This window comes from Salmo trutta, chromosome 16, assembly GCF_901001165.1.
Source record: "Salmo trutta chromosome 16, fSalTru1.1, whole genome shotgun sequence".
In the NCBI taxonomy this organism is placed as follows: domain Eukaryota; kingdom Metazoa; phylum Chordata; class Actinopteri; order Salmoniformes; family Salmonidae; genus Salmo; species Salmo trutta.
The window spans coordinates 3619936-3642048 of record NC_042972.1 but is presented as its reverse complement, the minus strand read 5'-3'; the positions used below and the strand labels follow the sequence as shown (position 1 = coordinate 3642048).

General features: G+C 43.0%; 1 protein-coding gene across 1 annotated transcript in view; it reads right to left on the bottom strand.

Annotated features, from left to right (window-relative positions):
* Positions 1–22113, bottom strand: part of poc1a (POC1 centriolar protein A) — a gene marked incomplete in the record, with an annotated part of 93730 nt that overhangs the window by 39815 nt on the left and 31802 nt on the right. Inside the window, 1 exon segment of the mRNA XM_029692813.1 lies at positions 15736–15862. Within this exon segment, the coding sequence (XP_029548673.1) occupies positions 15736–15862 (127 nt within the window).

The window sequence follows — 22113 nt, the reverse complement described above, 5'->3', positions numbered from 1 at the left end:
AGGAGAGAAAGGAGAGAGCAGAGAGAGAGCGCAGAGGGAGAGAGAAAGAAGAGAGCAGAGGGAGAGAGAAAGGAGAGAGCAGAGGGAGAGAGAAAGGAGAGAGCAGAGGGAGAGAGAAAGGAGAGAGCAGAGGGAGAGAGAAAGGAGAGAGCAGAGGGAGAGAAAGGGAGCAGAAAGAACAAAGAGGGGGCAGAGAAAGCAGAGGGAGAGATGAGCAGATGAACTTCTGAATTTCTCAGCATATTTTTACAAAAAGATAGATTTATAGTTGGATAAACTTGGATTTTTCCTCAAGGACATATACAGGATACTACCCTCCACAACGTAACCATCACTATGTCACCAGGACATATACAGGATACTACCCTCCACAACACTATGTCACCAGGACATATACAGGATGCTACCCTCCACAACATAACCTTCACTATGTCACCAGAACATATACAGGATGCTACCCTCCACAACGTAACCATCACTATGTCACCAGGACATATACAGGATACTACCCTCCACAACACTATGTCACCAGGACATATACAGGATACTACCCTCTACAACACTATGTCACCAGGACATATACAGGATGCTACCCTCCACAACACTATGTCACCAGGACATATACAGGATACTACCCTCCACAACACTATGTCACCAGGACATATACAGGATACTACCCTCCACAACACTATGTCACCAGGACATATACAGGATGCTACCCTCCACAACACTATGTCACCAGGACATATACAGGATGCTACCCTCCACAACACTATGTCACCAGGACATATACAGGATGCTACCCTCTACAACACTATGTCACCAGGACATATACAGGATGCTACCCTCTACAACACTATGTCACCAGGACATATACAGGATGCTACCCTCCACAACACTATGTCACCAGGACATATACAGGATGCTACCCTCCACAACACTATGTCACCAGGACATATACAGGATACTACCCTCCACAACACTATGTCACCAGGACATATACAGGATGCTACCCTCCACAACATAACCTTCACTATGTCACCAGAACATATACAGGATGCTACCCTCCACAACACTATGTCACCAGGACATATACAGGATACTACCCTCCACAACACTATGTCACCAGGACATATACAGGATGCTACCCTCCACAACACTATGTCACCAGGACATATACAGGATGCTACCCTCCACAACACTATGTCACCAGGACATATACAGGATACTACCCTCCACAACACTATGTCACCAGGACATATACAGGATACTACCCTCCACAACACTATGTCACCAGGACATATACAGGATGCTACCCTCCACAACACTATGTCACCAGGACATATACAGGATGCTACCCTCCACAACACTATGTCACCAGGACATATACAGGATACTACCCTCCACAACACTATGTCACCAGGACATATACAGGATTTTACCCTCCACAACACTATGTCACCAGGACATATACAGCATACTACCCTCCACAACATAACCTTCACTCCAAATCCAAACTCCAAACTACAACCTGATTTTGGACAAAATTACGTGAAAGATTCCTACTACCAAAGATTTATATTTCCAAGCTATACAGCAAATGCTCTGGTAAAGAAACAACAGAAACCTGAAAACGCCATCCAACCTGGAACTGAGTGAGTAATGTTAAGTCTGAAGCTACTTTTTAAAGCCAAGAAGAAGAAAATACCTTACAATGATATATTTGACTTTAAAACAGGGACTGAATGCTAAGTTAAGGTTACCAAGCTTGCTAGGACAGAACATATCTGGTGTTTTCAGGCTTCCCTGTGGCTCAGTTGGTAGAGCATGGTGTTTGCAACGCCAGCATGGTGTGTGCAACGCCAGGGTTGTGGTTCGATTCCCACGGGGGGCCAGTACAACAACAAAAAAAGAGGATGAAATGTATGCATTCACTACTGTAAGTCGCTCTGGAAAAGAGCGTCTGATAAATGACTAAAATGTAAATATCTGACTGCAACTTCAATTAGCACTGAGGTGTGTAAAGTGAGAGGTATCAAAGCCCTTGAGCCTCCCAAATGCAGAGGCCTTCGAGGCCACAGTGCTATATTAACCAGACCATCCCCTGACACAGTGCTATATTAACCAGACCATCCCCTGACACAGTGCTATATTAACCAGACCATCCCCTGACACAGTGCTGTATTAACCAGACCATCCCCTGACACAGTGCTATATTAACCAGACCATCCCATGGCACAGTGCTATATTAACCAGACCATCCCCTGGTACAGTGTTATATTAACCAGACCATCCCCTGGCACAGTGCTATATTAACCAGACCATCCCCTGGCATGGCACAGTGCTATATTAACCAGACCATCCCCTGGTACAGTGCTATATTAACCAGACCATCCCCTGGCACAGTGCTATATTAACCAGACCATCCCCTGGCACAGTGCTATATTAACCAGACCATCCCCTGGTACAGTGCTATATTAACCAGACCATCCCCTGGCATGGCACAGTGCTATATTAACCAGACCATCCCCTGGCACAGTGCTATATTAACCAGACCATCCCCTGGCATGGTACAGTGCTATATTAACCAGACCATCCCCTGGCACAGTGCTATATTAACCAGACCATCCCCTGGCATGGCACAGTGCTATATTAACCAGACCATCCCCTGGCATGGCACAGTGCTATATTAACCAGACCATCCCCTGGCACAGTGCTATATTAACCAGACCATCCCCTGGCATGACACAGTGCTATATTAACCAGACCATCCCCTGGCATGACACAGTGCTATATTAACCAGACCATCCCCTGGCACAGTGCTATATTAACCAGACCATCCCCTGGCATGGCACAGTGCTATATTAACCAGACCATCCCTGGCACAGTGCTATATTAACCAGACCATCCCCTGGCATGACACAGTGCTATATTAACCAGACCATCCCCTGGCATGGTACAGTGCTATATTAACCAGACCATCCCCTGGCACAGTGCTATATTAACCAGACCATCCCCTGGCACAGTGCTATATTAACCAGACCATCCCCTGACATGGCACAGTGCTATATTAACCAGACCATCCCCTGGCATGGCACAGTGCTATATTAACCAGACCATCCCCTGGCACAGTGCTATATTAACCAGACCATCCCCTGGCATGGCACAGTGCTATATTAACCAGACCATCCCCTGGCACAGTGCTATATTAACCAGACCATCCCCTGGCATGACACAGTGCTATATTAACCAGACCATCCCCTGGCATGACACAGTGCTATATTAACCAGACCATCCCCTGGCATGGCACAGTGCTATATTAACACAGACCATCCCCTGACATGGCACAGTGCTATATTAACACAGACCATCCCCTGGTACAGTGCTATATTAACCAGACCATCCCCTGGTACAGTGCTATATTAACCAGACCATCCCCTGGCATGGCACAGTGCTATATTAACACAGACCATCCCCTGGCATGGCACAGTGCTATATTAATCAGACCATCCCCTGGCACAGTGCTATATTAACCAGACCATCCCCTGGCATGGTACAGTGCTATATTAACCAGACCATCCCCTGGCATGACACAGTGCTATATTAACCAGACCATCCCCTGGCATGGCACAGTGCTATATTAACACAGACCATCCCCTGGTACAGTGCTATATTAACCAGACCATCCCCTGGTACAGTGCTATATTAACCAGACCATCCCCTGGCATGGCACAGTGCTATATTAACACAGACCATCCCCTGGCACAGTGCTATATTAACCAGACCATCCCCTGGCATGGCACAGTGCTATATTAACACAGACCATCCCCTGGCACAGTGCTATATTAACCAGACCATCCCCTGGCATGGCACAGTGCTATATTAACCAGACCATCCCCTGGCACAGTGCTATATTAACCATACCATCCCCTGGTACAGTGCTATATTAACCATACCATCCCCTGGCATGGCACAGTGCTATATTAACCATACCATCCCCTGGCATGGCACAGTGCTATATTAACACAGACCATCCCCTGGCACAGTGCTATATTAACCAGACCATCCCCTGGCATGGCACAGTGCTATATTAACACAGACCATCCCCTGGCACAGTGCTATATTAACCAGACCATCCCCTGGCATGGCACAGTGCTATATTAACCAGACCATCCCCTGGCACAGTGCTATATTAACACAGACCATCCCCTGGTACAGTGCTATATTAACCAGACCATCCCCTGGTACAGTGCTATATTAACCAGACCATCCCCTGGCATGGCACAGTGCTATATTAACCAGACCATCCCCTGGCATGGTACAGTGCTATATTAACCAGACCATCCCCTGGCATGGCACAGTGCTATATTAACCAGACCATCCCCTGGCACAGTGCTATATTAACCATACCATCCCCTGGCATGGCACAGTGCTATATTAACCAGACCATCCCCTGGCATGACACAGTGCTTTATTAACCAGACCATCCCCTGGTACAGTGCTATATTAACCAGACCATCCCCTGGCATGGCACAGTGCTATATTAACACAGACCATCCCCTGGTACAGTGCTATATTAACCAGACCATCCCCTGGCATGGCACAGTGCTATATTAACCAGACCATCCCCTGGTACAGTGCTATATTAACCAGACCATCCCCTGGCATGGCACAGTGCTATATTAACCAGACCATCCCCTGGCATGGCACAGTGCTATATTAACCAGACCATCCCCTGGCACAGTGCTATATTAACCAGACCATCCCCTGGCATGGCACAGTGCTATATTAACCAGACCATCCCCTGGCATGGCACAGTGCTATATTAACCAGACCATCCCCTGGCATGGCACAGTGCTATATTAACCAGACCATCCCCTGGCATGGCACAGTGCTATATTAACCAGACCATCCCCTGGCACAGTGCTATATTAACCAGACCATCCCCTGGCATGGCACAGTGCTATATTAACCAGACCATCCCCTGGCATGGCACAGTGCTATATTAACCAGACCATCCCCTGGCATGGCACAGTGCTATATTAACCAGACCATCCCCTGGCATGGTACAGCGCTATATTAACCAGACCATCCCCTGGCATGGCACAGTGCTATATTAACCAGACCATCCCCTGGCACAGTGCTATATTAACCAGACCATCCCCTGGCACAGTGCTATATTAACCAGACCATCCCCTGGCATGGCACAGTGCTATATTAACCAGACCATCCCCTGGTACAGTGCTATATTAACCAGACCATCCCCTGGCATGGCACAGTGCTATATTAACCAGACCATCCCCTGGCACAGTGCTATATTAACCAGACCATCCCTGGCATGGCACAGTGCTATATTAACCAGACCATCCCCTGGCACAGTGCTATATTAACCAGACCATCCCCTGGTACTGTGCTATATTAACCAGACCATCCCCTGGCATGGCACAGTGCTATATTAACCAGACCATCCCCTGGCATGGCACAGTGCTATATTAACCAGACCATCCCCTGGCATGGCACAGTGCTATATTAACCAGACCATCCCCTGGCACAGTGCTATATTAACCAGACCATCCCTGGCATGGCACAGTGCTATATTAACCAGACCATCCCCTGGCATGGCACAGTGCTATATTAACGCACTACTCCTCTGTTAACAGAGATGGTGTTAACGAGGACTCTGAGTCAACCATTGTCAACCTGTTCAAGTCTGGAACAGTAAAGGTACAGGACAACACCCAAACAGCTTCAGCTGGACTTTCACATAATCAAAAGAGAAAGCACAGCAGTATAAGATCTCTCTTGAGAAAGATACTCCCACCCCAAGAGTGTCACACCAAACCTCTTCATTATACAACCCCACAGATGAGCAAACACCAAGCGGAAAGTCAACCTCCAAGCACAAAGTACTACTCCTTCATAGAAATGAAGGATACATTCACCCAGCTGGAGGTAAGACAGGTGGAGCTGGAACAGCAGGTGAACACACTCCAGTCAGCACAAAAAAATATAGTTTAGCTCATCAACACTCCCTTTAACCAGACCCGGAGAGCTGGAGGTGGAGAGAGACATATCTGCAACTCTGGACTGTGGTGAGACAACATCAACAGGAGAAAGAGCAGGAGAAGATCAGAGCAGTAGAGGAGAAGGTGAGAACGATGACGTGTGACAGAGAACAACACATTAGAGAGGTGGCCACCCATGCAGAGAAGCCAGCAGAACAGCCCACCTCAGACTCTGACCATAGCCTCGACATCACAGCAGGACAGACAAATGAAGAACCCCAAACCCAGGGGATCCCACCCCCTCTGAACACCCCCACGTCAGCCACCCTGATAGCCCTCCTGGCAACACCCCCCCCCCCACCCGCTGAGGACATACACAAGCCACAGATTGTACTCCTTATGGACTCAAACGGGAAATAAATAAGAACACACTTTTTCCCCAAAGACCCAGCATGCCTTAGACCTAACCACTTCTCCAAACTTTTTGGCCCTATAACAAAGAACAAACAGCAAAAACATATACATGATCAAATAGAAATCTTTAAATCAACTATTAAAGACTACCAGAACCCACTGGATTTTCCAATTACATTGAATGAACTACAGGACAAAATACAAACCCTCCAACCCAAAAAGGCCTGTGGTGTTGATGGTATCCTCAATGAAATGATCAAATATACAGACAACAAATTCCAATTGGCTATACTAAAACTCTTTAACATCATCCTTAGCTCTGGCATCTTCCCCAATATTTGGAACCAAGGACTGATCACCCCAATCCACAAAAGTGGAGACAAATTTGACCCCAATAACTACCGTGGGATATGCGTCAACAATAACCTTGGGGAAATCCTCCTCATTATCATTAACAGCAGACTCGTACATTTCCTCAGTGAAAACAATGTGCTGAGCAAATGTCAAACTGGCTTTTTACCAAATTACCATACGACAGACCACGTATTCACCCTGCATACACTAATTGACAAACAAACAAACCAAAACAAAGGCAAAGTCTTCTCATGCTTTGTTGATTTCAAAAACGCTTTCAACTCAATTTGGCATGAGGGTCTGCTATACAAATTGATGGAAAATGGTGTTGGGGGAAAAAAATACAACATTATAAAATCCATGTACACAAACAACAAGTGTGCAGTTAAAATTAGCAAAAAACACATTTCTTTCCACAGGGCCGTGGGGTGAGACAGGGATGCAGCTTAAGCCCCACCCTCTTCAACATATACATCAACGAACTGGCGAGGGCACTAGAACAAACTGCACCCTACTAGAATCTGAAGTCAAATGTCTACTGATGATCTGGTGCTTCTGTCCCCAACCAAGGAGGGCATACAGCAGCACCAAGATCTTCTGCACAGATTCTGTCAGACCTGGGCTCTGACAGTAAATCTCAGTAAGACAAAAATAATGGTGTTCCAAAAAAGGTCCAGTTGGCAGGACCACAAATACAAATTCCATCTAGACACAGTTGCCATAGAGCTCACAAAAAACTGTACATACCTCGGCCTAAACATCAGCGTCACAGGTAACTTCCACAAAGCTGTGAACGATCTGACAGACAAGGCAAGAAGGGCCTTCTATGCCATCAAAAGGAACATCAAATTTGACATATCAATCTAGCTAAAAATACTTGAATCAGTTATAGAACCCATTGCCCTTTATGGTTGTGAGGTCTGGAGCCCGCTCACCAACCAAGAATTCACAAAAAGGGCCAAACACCAAATTGAGAGACTGCATGCAGAATTCTGCAAACATATCATCTGTGTACAATGTAAAACATCAAATAATGCATGCAGAGCAGAATTAGGCCGATACCCGCTAATTATCAAAATCCAGAAAAGAGCCGTTAACCTCTACGGGCTAGGGCGCAGTATTGAGAATTTTGGAAAAAATATGTGCCCATTTTTAACTGCCTCCTACACCAACTCAGAAGCTAGAATATGCATATTATTGTTCAGGTTTGGATAGAAAACACCCTAAAGTTTCTAAAACTGTTTGAATGGTGTCTGTGAGTATAACAGAACTCCTATGGCAGGCAAAAACCTGAGAAGGTTTCATGCAGGAAGTACCCTGTCTGACAAGGTGTTGTTGTTCTTGCTTCTGTTTATTGAAGAGTCAGGATCTTAGCTGTAACGTGACAATTCCTAGGGCTCCAATAGGCTCTCAGAACACGGGAAAAACCTGAACGATGACGAGGCAGCCTCAGGCTGAAACACAGAATCCCCTTTTCCAAGTGGCCCATCAGAGGACAATGGAATTAGGCGCGTGCCCGATTCGACCCCGTGCAGTATTTTCCTTCGGCTGTTTAGCTAATTGCAGATTCCCGGTCGGAATATTATCGCTTTTCTACGAGATAAATTGCATAAAAATTGATTTTAAACAGCGGTTGACATGCTTCGAAGTACGGTAATGGAATATTTAGAATTTTTTTGTCACGTTCTGCGCCATGCGCACGACCGTGATTTACCATTCTGATAGTGTCTAGAACGCACGAACAAAACGTCGCTGATGGAACATAACTATGGATTATTTGGGACCAAACCTACATTTGTTATTGAAGTAGAAGTCCTGGGAGTGCATTCTGATGAAGAACAGGAAAGGTAAGACCATTTTTCTTATAGGAAATGTGATTTTGGTGAAGGCTAAACTGGGTGGGTGTCTAAATAGCTAGCCCGTGATGGCTGGGCTATGTACTTAGAATATTGCAAAATGTGCTTCATCCGAAAAGCTATTTTAAAATCGGACATATCGAGTGCATAGAGGAGTAATGTATCTATAATTCTTAAAATAATTGTTATGCTTTTTGTGAACGTTTATCGTGAGTAATTTAGTAAATTGTTAGTAATACATGCATGTTTTGTTCAATCAAGTTCATATTTATATCAAAAACCAGCTTTTTACATTAGCATGTGACGTTCAGAACTAGCATACCCCCGCAAACTTCCGGTGAATTTACTAAATTACTCATGATAAACGTTCACAAAAAACAACAATTATTTTAAGAATTATAGATACAGAACTCCTCTATGCACTCGCTATGTCCGATTTTAAAATAGCTTTTCGGTGAAAGCACATTTTGCAATATTCTCAGTAGATAGCCCAGCCATCACAGGCTAGCTATTTAGACACCCACCAAGATTAGCACTCACCAAAGTCAGATTTACTATAAGAAAAATGTTATTACCTTTGCTGTTCTTCGTCAGAATGCACTCCCAGGACTTCTACTTCAATAACAAATGTTGGTTTGGTCCCAAATAATCCATAGTTATATACAAACAGCGGCGTTTTGTTCGTGCGTTCAAGACACTATCCGAGGGGTAAATAAGGGTCACGTGCCCGACGCGTTTCGTGACAAAAAAATTCTAAATATTCCATTACCGTACTTCGAAGCATGTCAACCGCTGTTTAAAATCAATTTTCATGCCATTTTTCTCGTAAAAAAGCGATAATATTCCGACCGGGAGTGGTGGTTTTCGTTCAAAGAGAGAGAAAGTAAACATGGAGTCGACTCGTGCACGAGCCTCAGTCTCATAGTACTCTGACCGGCCACTATCCAAACGCGCTAATGTTTTTCAGCCAGGGCCTGCAAAGCCACGATTCAGCTTTTTGCCGCCTTCTGAGAGCCCATGGGAGCCGTAGGAAGTGTCACGTAACAGCAGAGATCCCCTGTATTGGATAGAGATAATCAAGAAGGCCAAGAAATGGTCAGACAGGGTACTTCCTGTTTGGAATCTTCTCAGGTTTTGGCCTGCCAAATGACACCAGACACCATTCAAACAGTTTTAGAAACTTTGGAGTGTTTTCTATCCAAAGCTAATAATTATATGCATATTGTAGTTTCTGGGCAGGAGTAATAATCAGATTAAATCGGGTACGTTTTTTATCCGGCCGTGAAAATACTGCCCCCTAGTCATAACAGGTTAACCCACTGTTCCCCGGTAGGCCGGCAGTTAACCCACTGTTCCCTGATAGGCCGGCAGTTAACCCACTGTTCCCCGGTAGGCTGACAGTTAACCCGCTGTTCCCCGGTAGGCCGGCAGTTAACCCACTATTCCCCTGTAGGCCGTCCTTGTAAATAAGAATTTGTTCTTAACTGACTTCACTAGTTAAATAAAAAAATATATACAAACATTTGAGAGAAATATTACAGACCCACAAAGAATATGAAAACAAACCCAATTTTGATAAACTCCCATATCTAAAAGGCTTCCCTGTGGCTCAGTTGGGAGAGCATGGTGTTTGCAACGCCAGGGTTGTGGGTTCGATTCCCACGGGGGACCAGTACGGAGAAAAAAATAAAAATATCTATGAAATCTATGCATTCACTACTGTAAGTCGCTCTGGATAAGAGCGTCTGCTAAATTACTAAAATGTAAAAAATACAAAAATGTTAAATGTTATCTACTGGGTGAAATACCACAGTGTGCCATCGCAGCAAGATTTGTGACTTGTTGCCACAAGAAAAGGTCAACCAGTGAAAAACAAACACAATTGTAAATACAACCCATATTTATTTTTATTATGTTTTTTTAACTTTAAATATTTGAAACATCTTTGTTCTTTTGGAACTTTTATGATTGTAATGTGTACTGTTAATTGTTATTGTTTATTTCACTTTTGTTTATTATCTATTTCACTTGCTTTGGTAATGTTAAACATATGTTTCCCATGCCAATAATGCTCCTTAAATCGAAATTAGAGAGAGACCGAGAGAGAGAGAGAGAGAGAGAGAGTAAGAGAGAGACCGGGAGAGAGAGAGAGACCGAGAGAGAGAGAGAGAGAGAGAGAGAGAAAGAGAGAGAGAAAGAAAGAGAGAGACCGGGAGAGAGAGAGAGAGAGAGAGAGAGAGAGAGAAAGAGAGAGAGGGAGACCGGGAGAGAGAGACCGAGAGAGAATAACAGCACCACAGTCCCTCCCTCTGCTCTCCTCTTTCCCTCCCTCCCTCCCTCCGCTCTCCTCTTTCCCTCCCTCCCTCCCTCCCTCCCTCCCTCTGCTCTCCTCTTTCCTCACTGAATTGGAACAACAGTCAAACAGCTGCTAGACAGGAAGGAAAAACCTAGAAAGATCTAGAAGCCATTTAAGGACAGAGAGATAGAAAGAAAAAAGAAAAATACATATATTCTTGTTGTTGTATTGACCTACATTATCATTTCATATGTATAATGTATAATCATTATATGTATATTCATTCAAAACTGATGAGTAATAATGACAGTAATAGGAATATAATAAATTATATTTTGATATCATTCTGTACCATAACATACCAAACAGAAACCTACGTAACCTAGAATTAGCAACACCGATGATATGGCCTCACCTAGCGATCATAAGATGCACAAACCAGGGGTTGAACCCTGAGAAATGTATTTCAGTTCCTGCCCCTCCCCCTAAGCTAACATTTGGAATTGTTTTAAGATGATCATTTAGCTATTTGATTTATAATTTTAGGAACTCTTTAGGTATTATTTGTTTTAAAATATCAAATTATTTGATAAAATATTGAATTTGACCTTTATTACTATAGTCCATAGAAAGGCATGAACAAACACATTAATAAATGGCTAAAAAAGACTAGTCAAAAAATAAATCATAAGGAATAGGATTTTAAAGTGTCTGTCCTAGTAGATACCCTTATTTACATAAGTAGTCAGACCCTTTGCTATGAAACTCAATATTGAGCTCAGGTGCATCCTGTTTCCATTGATCATCCTTGAGATGTTTCTACAACTTGATTGAGTCCGCCTGTGGTAAAATCAATTAATTGGACATGATTTTTGTGTCAGAGCTAAAACCAAGCCATGAGGTCGAAGGAATTGTCTGTAGAGCTCAGAGACAGGATTGTGTCGAGGCACAGATCTGGGGAAGGGTACGAAAACATTTCTGAAGCATTGAAGGTCCCCAAGAACACAGTGGCCTCCATCATTCTTAAATGGAAGAAGTTTGGAACCACAAAGACTCTTCCTAGACTGAGCAATCAGGGGAGAATGGCCTTCGACAGGGAGGTGACCAAGAACCCGATGGTCACACTGACAGAGCTCCAGAGTTCCTCTGTGGAGATGGGAGAACCTTCCAGAAGGACAACCATCTCTGCAGCACCTCACCAATCAGGCCGTTATGGTTGGCCCAGCCAGACGGAAGCCACTCCTCATTAAAAAGGCACCAAAGGTGCTTCAACAAAGCATGAAGAATAATTATGTAAATGTGATATTTCCGGTTTTATTTTTTACAAATTAGCAACATTTTCAAAAAAAAACTGTTTTTGCCTTCTCATTATGAGGTATTGTGTGTAGATTGATAAGAAATAAAAAATATATTTAATCCATTTTAGAATAAGGCTGTAACGTAAGAAAATGTGGAAAAAGTGAAGGGGGTCTGAGTACTTTCCCGAATACAGACTTTTGGTGAGAATACCTGTAGCTCGGTCACCTTTCGCAGCATACGAGGAAGGCTGACATAATCCACCACTGATGCAGAAGGCCTATGATATATATGAAACTGACAGATTCATACTATAGGCCTAGGGACAATAAAAGGCCCCTCTAAAATGTACAGTTTTGTCACGTCTCAAGTTGAGGACCCGTGCCATTGGCATGCTGATTTCAACCGGTCTAAATGTCCATTGCTCATGTTTCTTGTCCCAAGCAAGTCTCTTCTTCTTATTGGTGTCCTTTAGTACTGGTTTCTTTGCAGCAATTTGACCATGAAGGCCTGATTCACACAGTCTCCTCTGAACAGTTGATGTTGAGATGTGTCTGTTACTTGAACTCTGTGAAGCATTTATTTGGGCTGCAATCTGAGGCTGGTAACTCTAATGAACTTATCCTCTGCAGCAGAGGTAACTCTGGGTCTTCCTTTCCTGTGGAGGTCCTCATGAGAACCAGTTTCATCATAGCGCTTGATGTTTTTTGCGACTGCACTTGAAGAAACTTTAAGTTATTGAAATTTTCCAGATTTTTGGTTCCAACCGCCATGTCTTTGTGAGACGAAGCTGGTTGAGAGAATGCCAAGAGTGTGCAAAGCAGTCTTCAAGGCAAAAGGTGGCTACTTTGAAGAATCTAAAATACATTTTGATTTGTATAACACTTTTTTGCTTACTACATGATTCCATATGTGTTAGTTCAATAGTTTAGATATGTCGCGCTGTATGAGGCAAATGGTGGTCACACCAGACACTGACTGATTTCCTGATCCTTTTTTTTTTTTTAAAAGGTAGCTATGGCCAACAGATGCACTGAATTCAGTGAAACACATAGTTTAGGGCCTAATGAATTTAATTCAATTGACCGATTTCCTTATATGAAATGAAAACTCAGAAAAAAATCTTTGACATTGTTGCATGTTGCGTTTATATTTTTTGTTTAGTGTAGTAGTTAGTGCTTACAGACAAGCGGCTACTGTGATATTTATAGTCAATTTGAGCGGCGGACCCAGAATGTTCCATTTTCCAACAGCAACAAAAAGGTAAGGCAAGGATGTCATGTGAATTGAACAGCAGGAATCTCTTTCACCATTCTGCTACTCAAGACTCTCCTTCATCTCTCGTAGCGGGAACAAAGACCGAGATTAGAATATAGATCTGTGTCTTTACACTACACAGTAATCTCTCCTGGACCTAGTTTGTGACGTTAAAGTAGTGTTAAGAGGCACAAAGCAAAGACTTGAATCTCTTAAATGTGCAACCAGAGGGAAAAAAAAACAACAACTCTAGACCACCTTTACTCCACACACAGAGACGCATACAAAGCTCTCCCTCGCCCTCCATTTGGCAAATCTGACCACAACTCTATCCTCCTGATTCCAAGCTAAAATGAAAGCAGGAAGTACCAGTGACTCAGTCAATAGAAAGAAAGTGGTCAGATGAAGCAGATGCTAAGCTACAGGACTGTTTTGCTATCACAGACTGGAATATGTTCCAGGATTCCTCCGATGGCATTGAGGAGTACACCACATCAGTCACTGGCTTCATCAGTAAGTGCATCGATGACGTCGTCCCCACTATGACCGTACGTACATACCCCAACCAGAAGCCATGGATTACAGGCAACATCCGCACTGAGCTAAAGGCTAGAACTGCCGCTTTCAAGGAGCGGGACTCTGACCCGGAAGCTTATAAGAAATCCCGGTATGCCCTCCCACGAACCATCAAACAGGCAAAGCGTCAATACAGGACTAAGATCGAATCGTACTATACCGGCTCAACACTCAGATGTGGCAGGGCTTGCAAACCATTAAAGACTACAAAAGGAAGCACAGCCGAGAGCTGCCCAGCGACACGAGCCTACCAGACGAGCTAAACTACTTCTATGCTTTTTTCGAGGCAAATAACACTGAAACATGCAGGAGAGCACCAGCTGTTCTGGAAGACTGTGTGATCATGCTCTCCGCAGCCGATGTGAGTAAGACCTTTAGACAGGTCAACATTCACAAGGGCCAGACAGATTACCAGGATGTGTACTGCGAAGATGCGCTGACCAACGGGCAAGTGTCTTCACTGACATTTTCAACATCTCCCTGTCCGAGTCTGTAATACCAACATGATTTAAGCAGACCACCATAGTCCCTGTGCCCAAGAACACTAAGGCAACCTACCTAAATGACTACCAGCACTATTGTGAGGAGATTTTCCTGTTGCCCTATTACCTGATGGTGCTACATGACATAGAGACCCCTCAGCATGTTACACGACATAGAGACCCCTCAGAGAGGAGGGAGGAAGGGAGGAGAGGAGGGAGGGGATGAGAGGAGGAAGCTAGAAGGTAGAGAGAGAGGGAGAGGGATAGAGGGAGGTAGACAGGTGGAGTAGGAGCAGGGAAGAAAAGAGACAGCCTGGGGAAGGAAGGAAGGAAGGAAGGAAGGAAGGAAGGAAGGAAGGAAGGAAGGAAGGAAGGAAGGAAGGAAGGAAGGAAGGAAGGAAGGAAGGAAGGAAGGGAAAGAAGCTTATATTCTTGGTGACAAACACACATGACATTCTCATTAGTATTCATATATATTTATTTAGAGTACCTCTATTTACTTTGTTTCGCAATTCATGTATGAGTAGTACCTACAGGCCCTACTCATACATTCAAGTAGAGCAGCAACCCTAGCTCACTGATGCACTCCCTGAAGCACCAAGGCTACACTGCTACCTCTGCATCCATCTACTCTCAGATGTAGCTGCTATAGTCTTCAGGTGCTGATTTTTGAAATTATTATTTTTTATTTTTTACCTTTAACTAGTCAAATCAGTTAAGAACAAATTCTTATTTACACTGACGGCCTACCGGGGAACAGTGGGTTAACTGCCTTTGTTCAGGTGCAGAAGGACCGATTTTTCTTTAAACTTGTCAGCTCGGGGATTGGATCAAGTAAACCTTTTGGTTAGTGGCCCAACGCTCTAACCACTAGGCTACCTGCCGCCCCTGATTGAGATGAAGAAGTATCAACCATCAGGAGAACTACATCGGAGTCCCCAATGACTCCCTATTCCCTATATTCCTGCACTCCTTTTCATCAGAGCCCTATGGATAATAGGACGTCATTTGGGATGCAGTCCTAGCTTAGGCCCTGAAACCAATTACATCCTGTCACAGAGTCATCCCGGGAACATTCCCCCCCCCCCCCCCAAAAAAAATAATCGGAGGGACATTCCAGATATTCCGTGGTGTTATATGGTAGTTTACCTGCCTATGGAGCAAGGAGTTCCTGGAGTCTCCGGTGAAAGCTGCTCCTCCTCCTCCTCCTCCTCCCCCTCCTCCTGCAGCTCCTCCTCCTCCAAGGTCGACGCAGGTCGCTGTCTGCTGCAGTCGTAGAACTTCTCCATAGTCAGCTGTTTTAAAATTAGTCTTCCACACCATAACCTGTGTTGGGTAGAATACCGGAGCTGAGTACAACATGTCTATGATGGACGGAGAGGATTGTTGACTAATTAGAAAGCACCTTAGACATAAATAATATAAAATATCTTCTCCGTGTCTCTCAAAACAGACAAACTCATTGCTCAATGAACAGGGTAATGGGCTTTGAAACTACTCTGAAAGTTCTTCCATTGCGTTCTTTCTCTGTCTATCTTAACAAGCCGTCGGTGAGTATGGTTACATGCACACAATAATGTGATTACTGTGGATAGTCAGATTAATATAATAGTTTGATTAAAATGTTTACGTGCTTCGTAAGAACAACGGTTTCTCCTAATAATCCTGTCTCCATGGACACGATTGGGACTCTGATAAATGCAGAAAAAAAATCGCCAATCAAATAAAAACGTTCTACCACAGCAACCATGTTAATTTTGGGAGGCATTTTCAGACATTTAAAGTTTGAATGTGAAAACTACTTCTAAGACGCATTCGTTCCAAACTCACTTCACCGGCACAGAAGAGGGAGGCTCGCTCGCAGATCAAATACACCGCTGAAACGCCGATTAAAAGGTGTTTGCATGTCCTAATAATTAGAAATATTACTCTGAAAACTAGGTGTTTTAAATTGGCGTATACTTACTTTGATTTTGACTTTAGGCTGATTAAGACAAGCAGTGTGAGGTCGTTACTATTGTATAATCTGCCTACTGCCATCATCAGTTTAATTTCTAATTATTACTGTACAGTCGTGGCCAAAAGTTTTGAGAATGACACAAATATTAAATGTTCAAAGTCTGCTGCCTCCGTTTGTATGATGGCAATTTGCATGTACTCCAGAATGTTATGAAGAGTGATCAGATGAATTGCAATTAATTGCAAAGTCCCTCTTTGCCATGCAAATGAACTGAATCCCACCCAAAAAAAACATTTCCACTGCATTTCAGCCCTGCAACAAAAGGACCAGCTGACATCATGTCAGTGATTCTCTCATTAACACAGGTGTGAGTGTTGACGAGGACAAGGCTGGAGATCACTCTGTCATGCTGATTGAGTTCGAATAACGGACTGGAAGCTTCAAAAGGAGGGTGGTGCTTGGAATCATTGTTCTTCCTCTGTCAACCATGGTTACCTGCAAGGAAACACGTGCCGTCATCATTGCTTTGCACAAAAAGGGCTTCACAGGCAAGGATATTGCTGCCAGTAAGATTGCACGTAAATCAACCATTTATCGGATCATCAAGAACTTCAAGGAGAGTGGTTCAATTGTGGTGAAGAAGGCTTCAGGGCGTCCAAGAAAGTCCAGCAAGCGCCAGGACCGTATCCTAAAGTTGATTCAGCTGCGGGATCGGGGCACCACCAGTACAGAGCTTGCTCAGGAATGGCAGCAGGCAGGTGTGAGTGCATCTGCACGCACAGTGAGTCAAAGACTTTTGGAGGATGGCCTGGTGTCAAGAAGGGCAGCAAAGAAGCCACTTCTCTCCAGGAAAAACATCAGGGACAGACTGATATTCTGCAAAAGGTACAGGGATTGGACTGCTGAGGACTGGGGTAAAGTCATTTTCTCTGATGAATCCCCTTTCCGATTGTTTGGGGCATCCGGAAAAAAGCTTGTCCGGAGAAGACAAGGTGAGCGCTACCATCAGTCCTGTGTCATGCCAACAGTAAAGCATCCTGAGACCATTCATGTGTGGGGTTGCTTCTCAGCCAAGGGAGTGGGCTCACTCACAATTTTGCCTAAGAACACAGCCATGAATAAAGAATGGTACCAACACATCCTCCGAGAGCAACTTCTCCCAACCATCCAGGAACAGTTTAGTGACGAACAATGCCTTTTCCAGCATGATGGCGCAACTTGCCATAAGGAAAAAGTGATAACAAAGTGGCTCGGGGAACAAAACATCGATATTTTGGGTCCATGGCCAGGAAACTCCCCAGACCTTAACCTCTACGGGCCACGGGGGCAGTATTGAGAATTTTGAAAAAAATATGTGCCCATTTTTAACTGCCTCCTACACCAACTCAGAAGCTAGGATATGCATATTATTAACACATTCGGATAGAAAACACTCTGAATTTTCTAAAACAGTTTGAATGGTGTCTGTAAGTATAACAAAACTCATATTGCAGGCAGAAACCTGAGAAAAATAGATTAAAAAAAATGAGAATTTTGTGGCTGTACTATTTAGTGTCATTGTTTTAAAGATACCACAGTGAGAAAGGATTCAGTTCGCAACTCCTACTGCTTCCACTAGATGTCAACGATCTTTAGAAAGTTGTTTGAAGCATCTGTGATAAATACACACCGAATTAGAAAGCTTACAAGTTGACACGTCATCACTTCATTTTTTGCGCCTGCGCATGAATCTGAGAAGAGTGCCTTTGTCATTATCGTTTATTCTAGACACTTGATAGGTTGTGTGAAAATATTACTGATGTTTACTGATGTTTCACGTTAAAAATGGAACAAAAGATTAGTGCTAAACAACGTTTGACATGTTTAAACAAACGTAAATAGATTATTTACTAGGTTTTCTTTAGTTTTTCGACGTGACTTTACACTGCCCACCTCATTTTGTGGGAGCCTACTGAACGCTAACTATTTGGACATAAATTATGAACTTTGTCAAAAGAAACCACATTTGTTCTGGACCTGGGATCTCTGGCAGCGCCTTCTGATGGAGATAATCAAAGGTAAGGGGATATTTAGAATGTTATTATCGATATTAGATGATGCTAATGCTAACGGTATAGCTTAGCTTAGCTTAGCATATAGCTTATTGTTGTTAGCATAGTACCCAGTTTATACAAAATGTGATTTCCCAGTAAAGTTATTTTGAGATCTGGCCCTTCGGTAGCAATTACGAGATGATAATATATTATTCTTTGAATGACAATATTATAATTTACCAATGTTTTCGAATAGTAATTCCGTGATTTGTAATGCTGGATTCACTGGGTGCATTCGAGCCGAAAAAAATTCTGAATTTCACCGCGACTGTAAATGCTGTTTTTGGATATAAATATGAACTTGATGGAACTAAAAATGCATGTATTGTATAACATAATGTCCTATGAGTGTCATCTGATGCAGATTGTCAAAGGTAAGTGCATAATTCTAGCTAGTTTTCTGTCTGTTGATGCCCTTCTTTGAATTGGCTAAACATTACACGCAGCTATTGTCAATGTACTCTCCTCACATAACCTAACTTTATGCATTCTCCGTAATGCCTCTGAAAATCGGACAGCGTGGTTAGATTTAGGAGATATATCTTTCAAATGGAGGAAAATAGTTGATTATTTGATTTTTTGAAATGATTACTCTTGCAGTTTTGAATTCCCCGCCATGGTCACATGACAATGAATCCCAATACCGGGATAAGATCGGGATAAGATCCTCAACAGGTTAATCCCATTGAGAACTTATGGTCAATCCTCAAGAGGCGGGTGGACAAACAAAAACCCACAAATTCTGACAAATTCCAAGCATTGATTATGCAAGAATGGGCTGCCATTAGTCAGGATGTGGCCCAGAAGTTAATTGGCAGCATGCCAGGGCGGATTGCAGAGGTCTTGAAAAAGAAGGGTCAACACTGTAAATATTGACTCTTTGCATCAACTTCATGTAATTGTCAATAAAAGCCTTTGACACTTATGAAATGCTTGTAATTATACTTCAGTATTCCATAGTAAGATCTGACAAAAATATCTAAAGACACTGAAGCAGCAAACTTTGTGAAAATGTATATTTGTGTCATTCTCAAACCTTTCGGCCACGACTGTACATGTAAAACGTACTGAATTTGTGTGAGGGAGTATTCCAGGAGAGATGTGTGTATCAGGGTGTGTGTGTGTGTATGTGTACAGTGCGTTCGGAAAATATTCAGACCCCGTGACACATTTTGTTAAGTTACAGCCTTATTCTGAAATGGATCTAATTTTTTTTTTTGTACATTTGTGCATTTGTATAAAATTAAAAAAATGAAATATCACATTTACATAAGTATTCAGACCCTTTACTCAGTACTTTTTAGAAGCACCTTTGGCAGCGATTACAGCCTCAAATCTTCTTCGGTACGATAGCAAATTTCAATTTACAAAATAAAAATAAAACGTTTTCGTCTTTTGAGCTTCTAGTCATGAAATCTATGCAGCCTACTCAATCACTTTTTAAATCTACTGTTTACAGGCCTCCTGGGCCATATACAGCGTTTCTCACTGAGTTCTCTGAATTCCTATCGGACCCTGTAGTAATGGCAGATAATATTCACATTTTTGGTGACTTTAATATTCACATGGAAAAGTCCACAGACCCAATCCAAAAGGCTTTCGGAGCCATCATCGACTCAGTGGGTTTTGTCCAACATGTCTCCGGACCTACTCACTGCCATAGTCATACTCTGGACCTAGTTTTGTCCCGTGGAATAAATGTTGTGGACCTTAATGTTTTTCCTCATAATCCTGGACTATCGGACCTGCATTTTATTACGTTTGCAATCGCAACAAATAATCTGCTCAGACCCCAACCAAGGATCATCAAAAGTCGTGCTATAAATTCTCGGACAACCCAAAGATTCCTAGATGCCCTTCCAGACTCCCTCCGCCTACCCAAGGACGTCAGAGTACAAAAATCAGTTAACCACCTAACTGAAGAACTCAATTTAACCTTGCGCAATACCCTAGATGCAGTCGCACCCCTAAAAACAAAAAACATTTGTCATAAGAAACTAGCTCCCTGGTATACAGAAAATACCCGAGCTCTGAAGCAAGCTTCCAGAAAATTGGAACGGAAATGGTGCTACACCAAACTGGAAGTCTTCCGACTAGCTTGGAAAGACAGTACCGTGCAATATCGAAGAGCCCTCACTGCTGCTCAATCATCCTATTTTTCCAACTTAATTGAGGAAAATAAGAACAATCCAAAATGTATTTTTGATACTGTCGCAAAGCTAACTAAAAAGCAGCATTCCCCAAGAGAGGATGGCTTTCACTTCAGCAGTGATAAATTCATGAACTTCTTTGAGGAAAAGATCATGATCATTAGAAAGCAAATTACGAGCTCCTCTTTAAATCTACGTATACCTCCAAAACTCAGTTGTCCTGAGTCTGCACAACTCTGCCAGGACCTAGGATCAAGAAAGACACTCAAGTTTTTTAGTACTATATCTCTTGACACACTGATGAAAATAATCATGGCCTCTAAACCTTCAAGCTGCATACTGGACCCTGTTCCAACTAAACTACTGAAAGAGCTGCTTCCTGTGCTTGGCCCTCCTATGTTGAACATAATAAACAGCTCCCTATCCACCGGATGTGTACCAAACTCACTAAAAGTGGCAGTAATAAAGCCTCTCTTGAAAAAGACAAACCTTGATCCAGAAAATATAAAAAACTATCGGCTTATATCGAATCTCCCATTCCTCTGAAAAAAAAATTATGAAAAAGCTGTTGCGCAGTAACTCACTGCCTTCCTGAAGACAAACAATGTATACGAAACGCTTCAGTCTGGTTTTAGACCCCATCATAGCACTGAGACTGCACTTGCGAAGGTGGTAAATTACCTTTTAATGGTGTCAGACCGAGGCTCTGCATCTGTCCTCGTGTTCCAAGACCTTAGCGCTGCTTTTGATACCATCGATCACCACATTCTTTTGGAGAGATTGGAAACCCAAATTGGTCTACACGGACAAGTTCTGGCCTGGTTTAGATCTTATCTGTCGGAAAGATATCAGTTTGTCTCTGTGGATGGTTTGTCCTCTGACAAATCAACTGTAAATTTCAGTGTTCCTCAAGGCTACATTTTAGGACCACTATTGTTTTCGCTATATATTTTACCTCTTGGTGATGTCATTCGGAAACATAATGTTAACTTTCACTGCTATGCGGACGACACACAGCTGTACATTTCAATGAAACATGGTGAAGCACCAAAATTGCCCTCGCTGGAAGCCTGTGTTTCAGACATAAGGAAGTGGATGGCTGCAAATGTTCTACTTCTAAACTCAGACAAAACAGAGATGCTTGTTCAAGGTCCCAAGAAACAAAGAGATCTTCTGTTGAATCTGACAATTAATATTGATGGTTGTACAGTCGTCTCAAATAAAACTGTGAAGGAGCTCCGCGTTACTCTGGACCCTGATCTCTCTTTTGACGAGCATATAAAGACTGTTTCAAGGACAGCTTTTTCCATCTACGTAACATTGCAAAAATAAGAAACTTTTGAAGAAGCTTTTGTTACTTCTAGGTTAGACTAC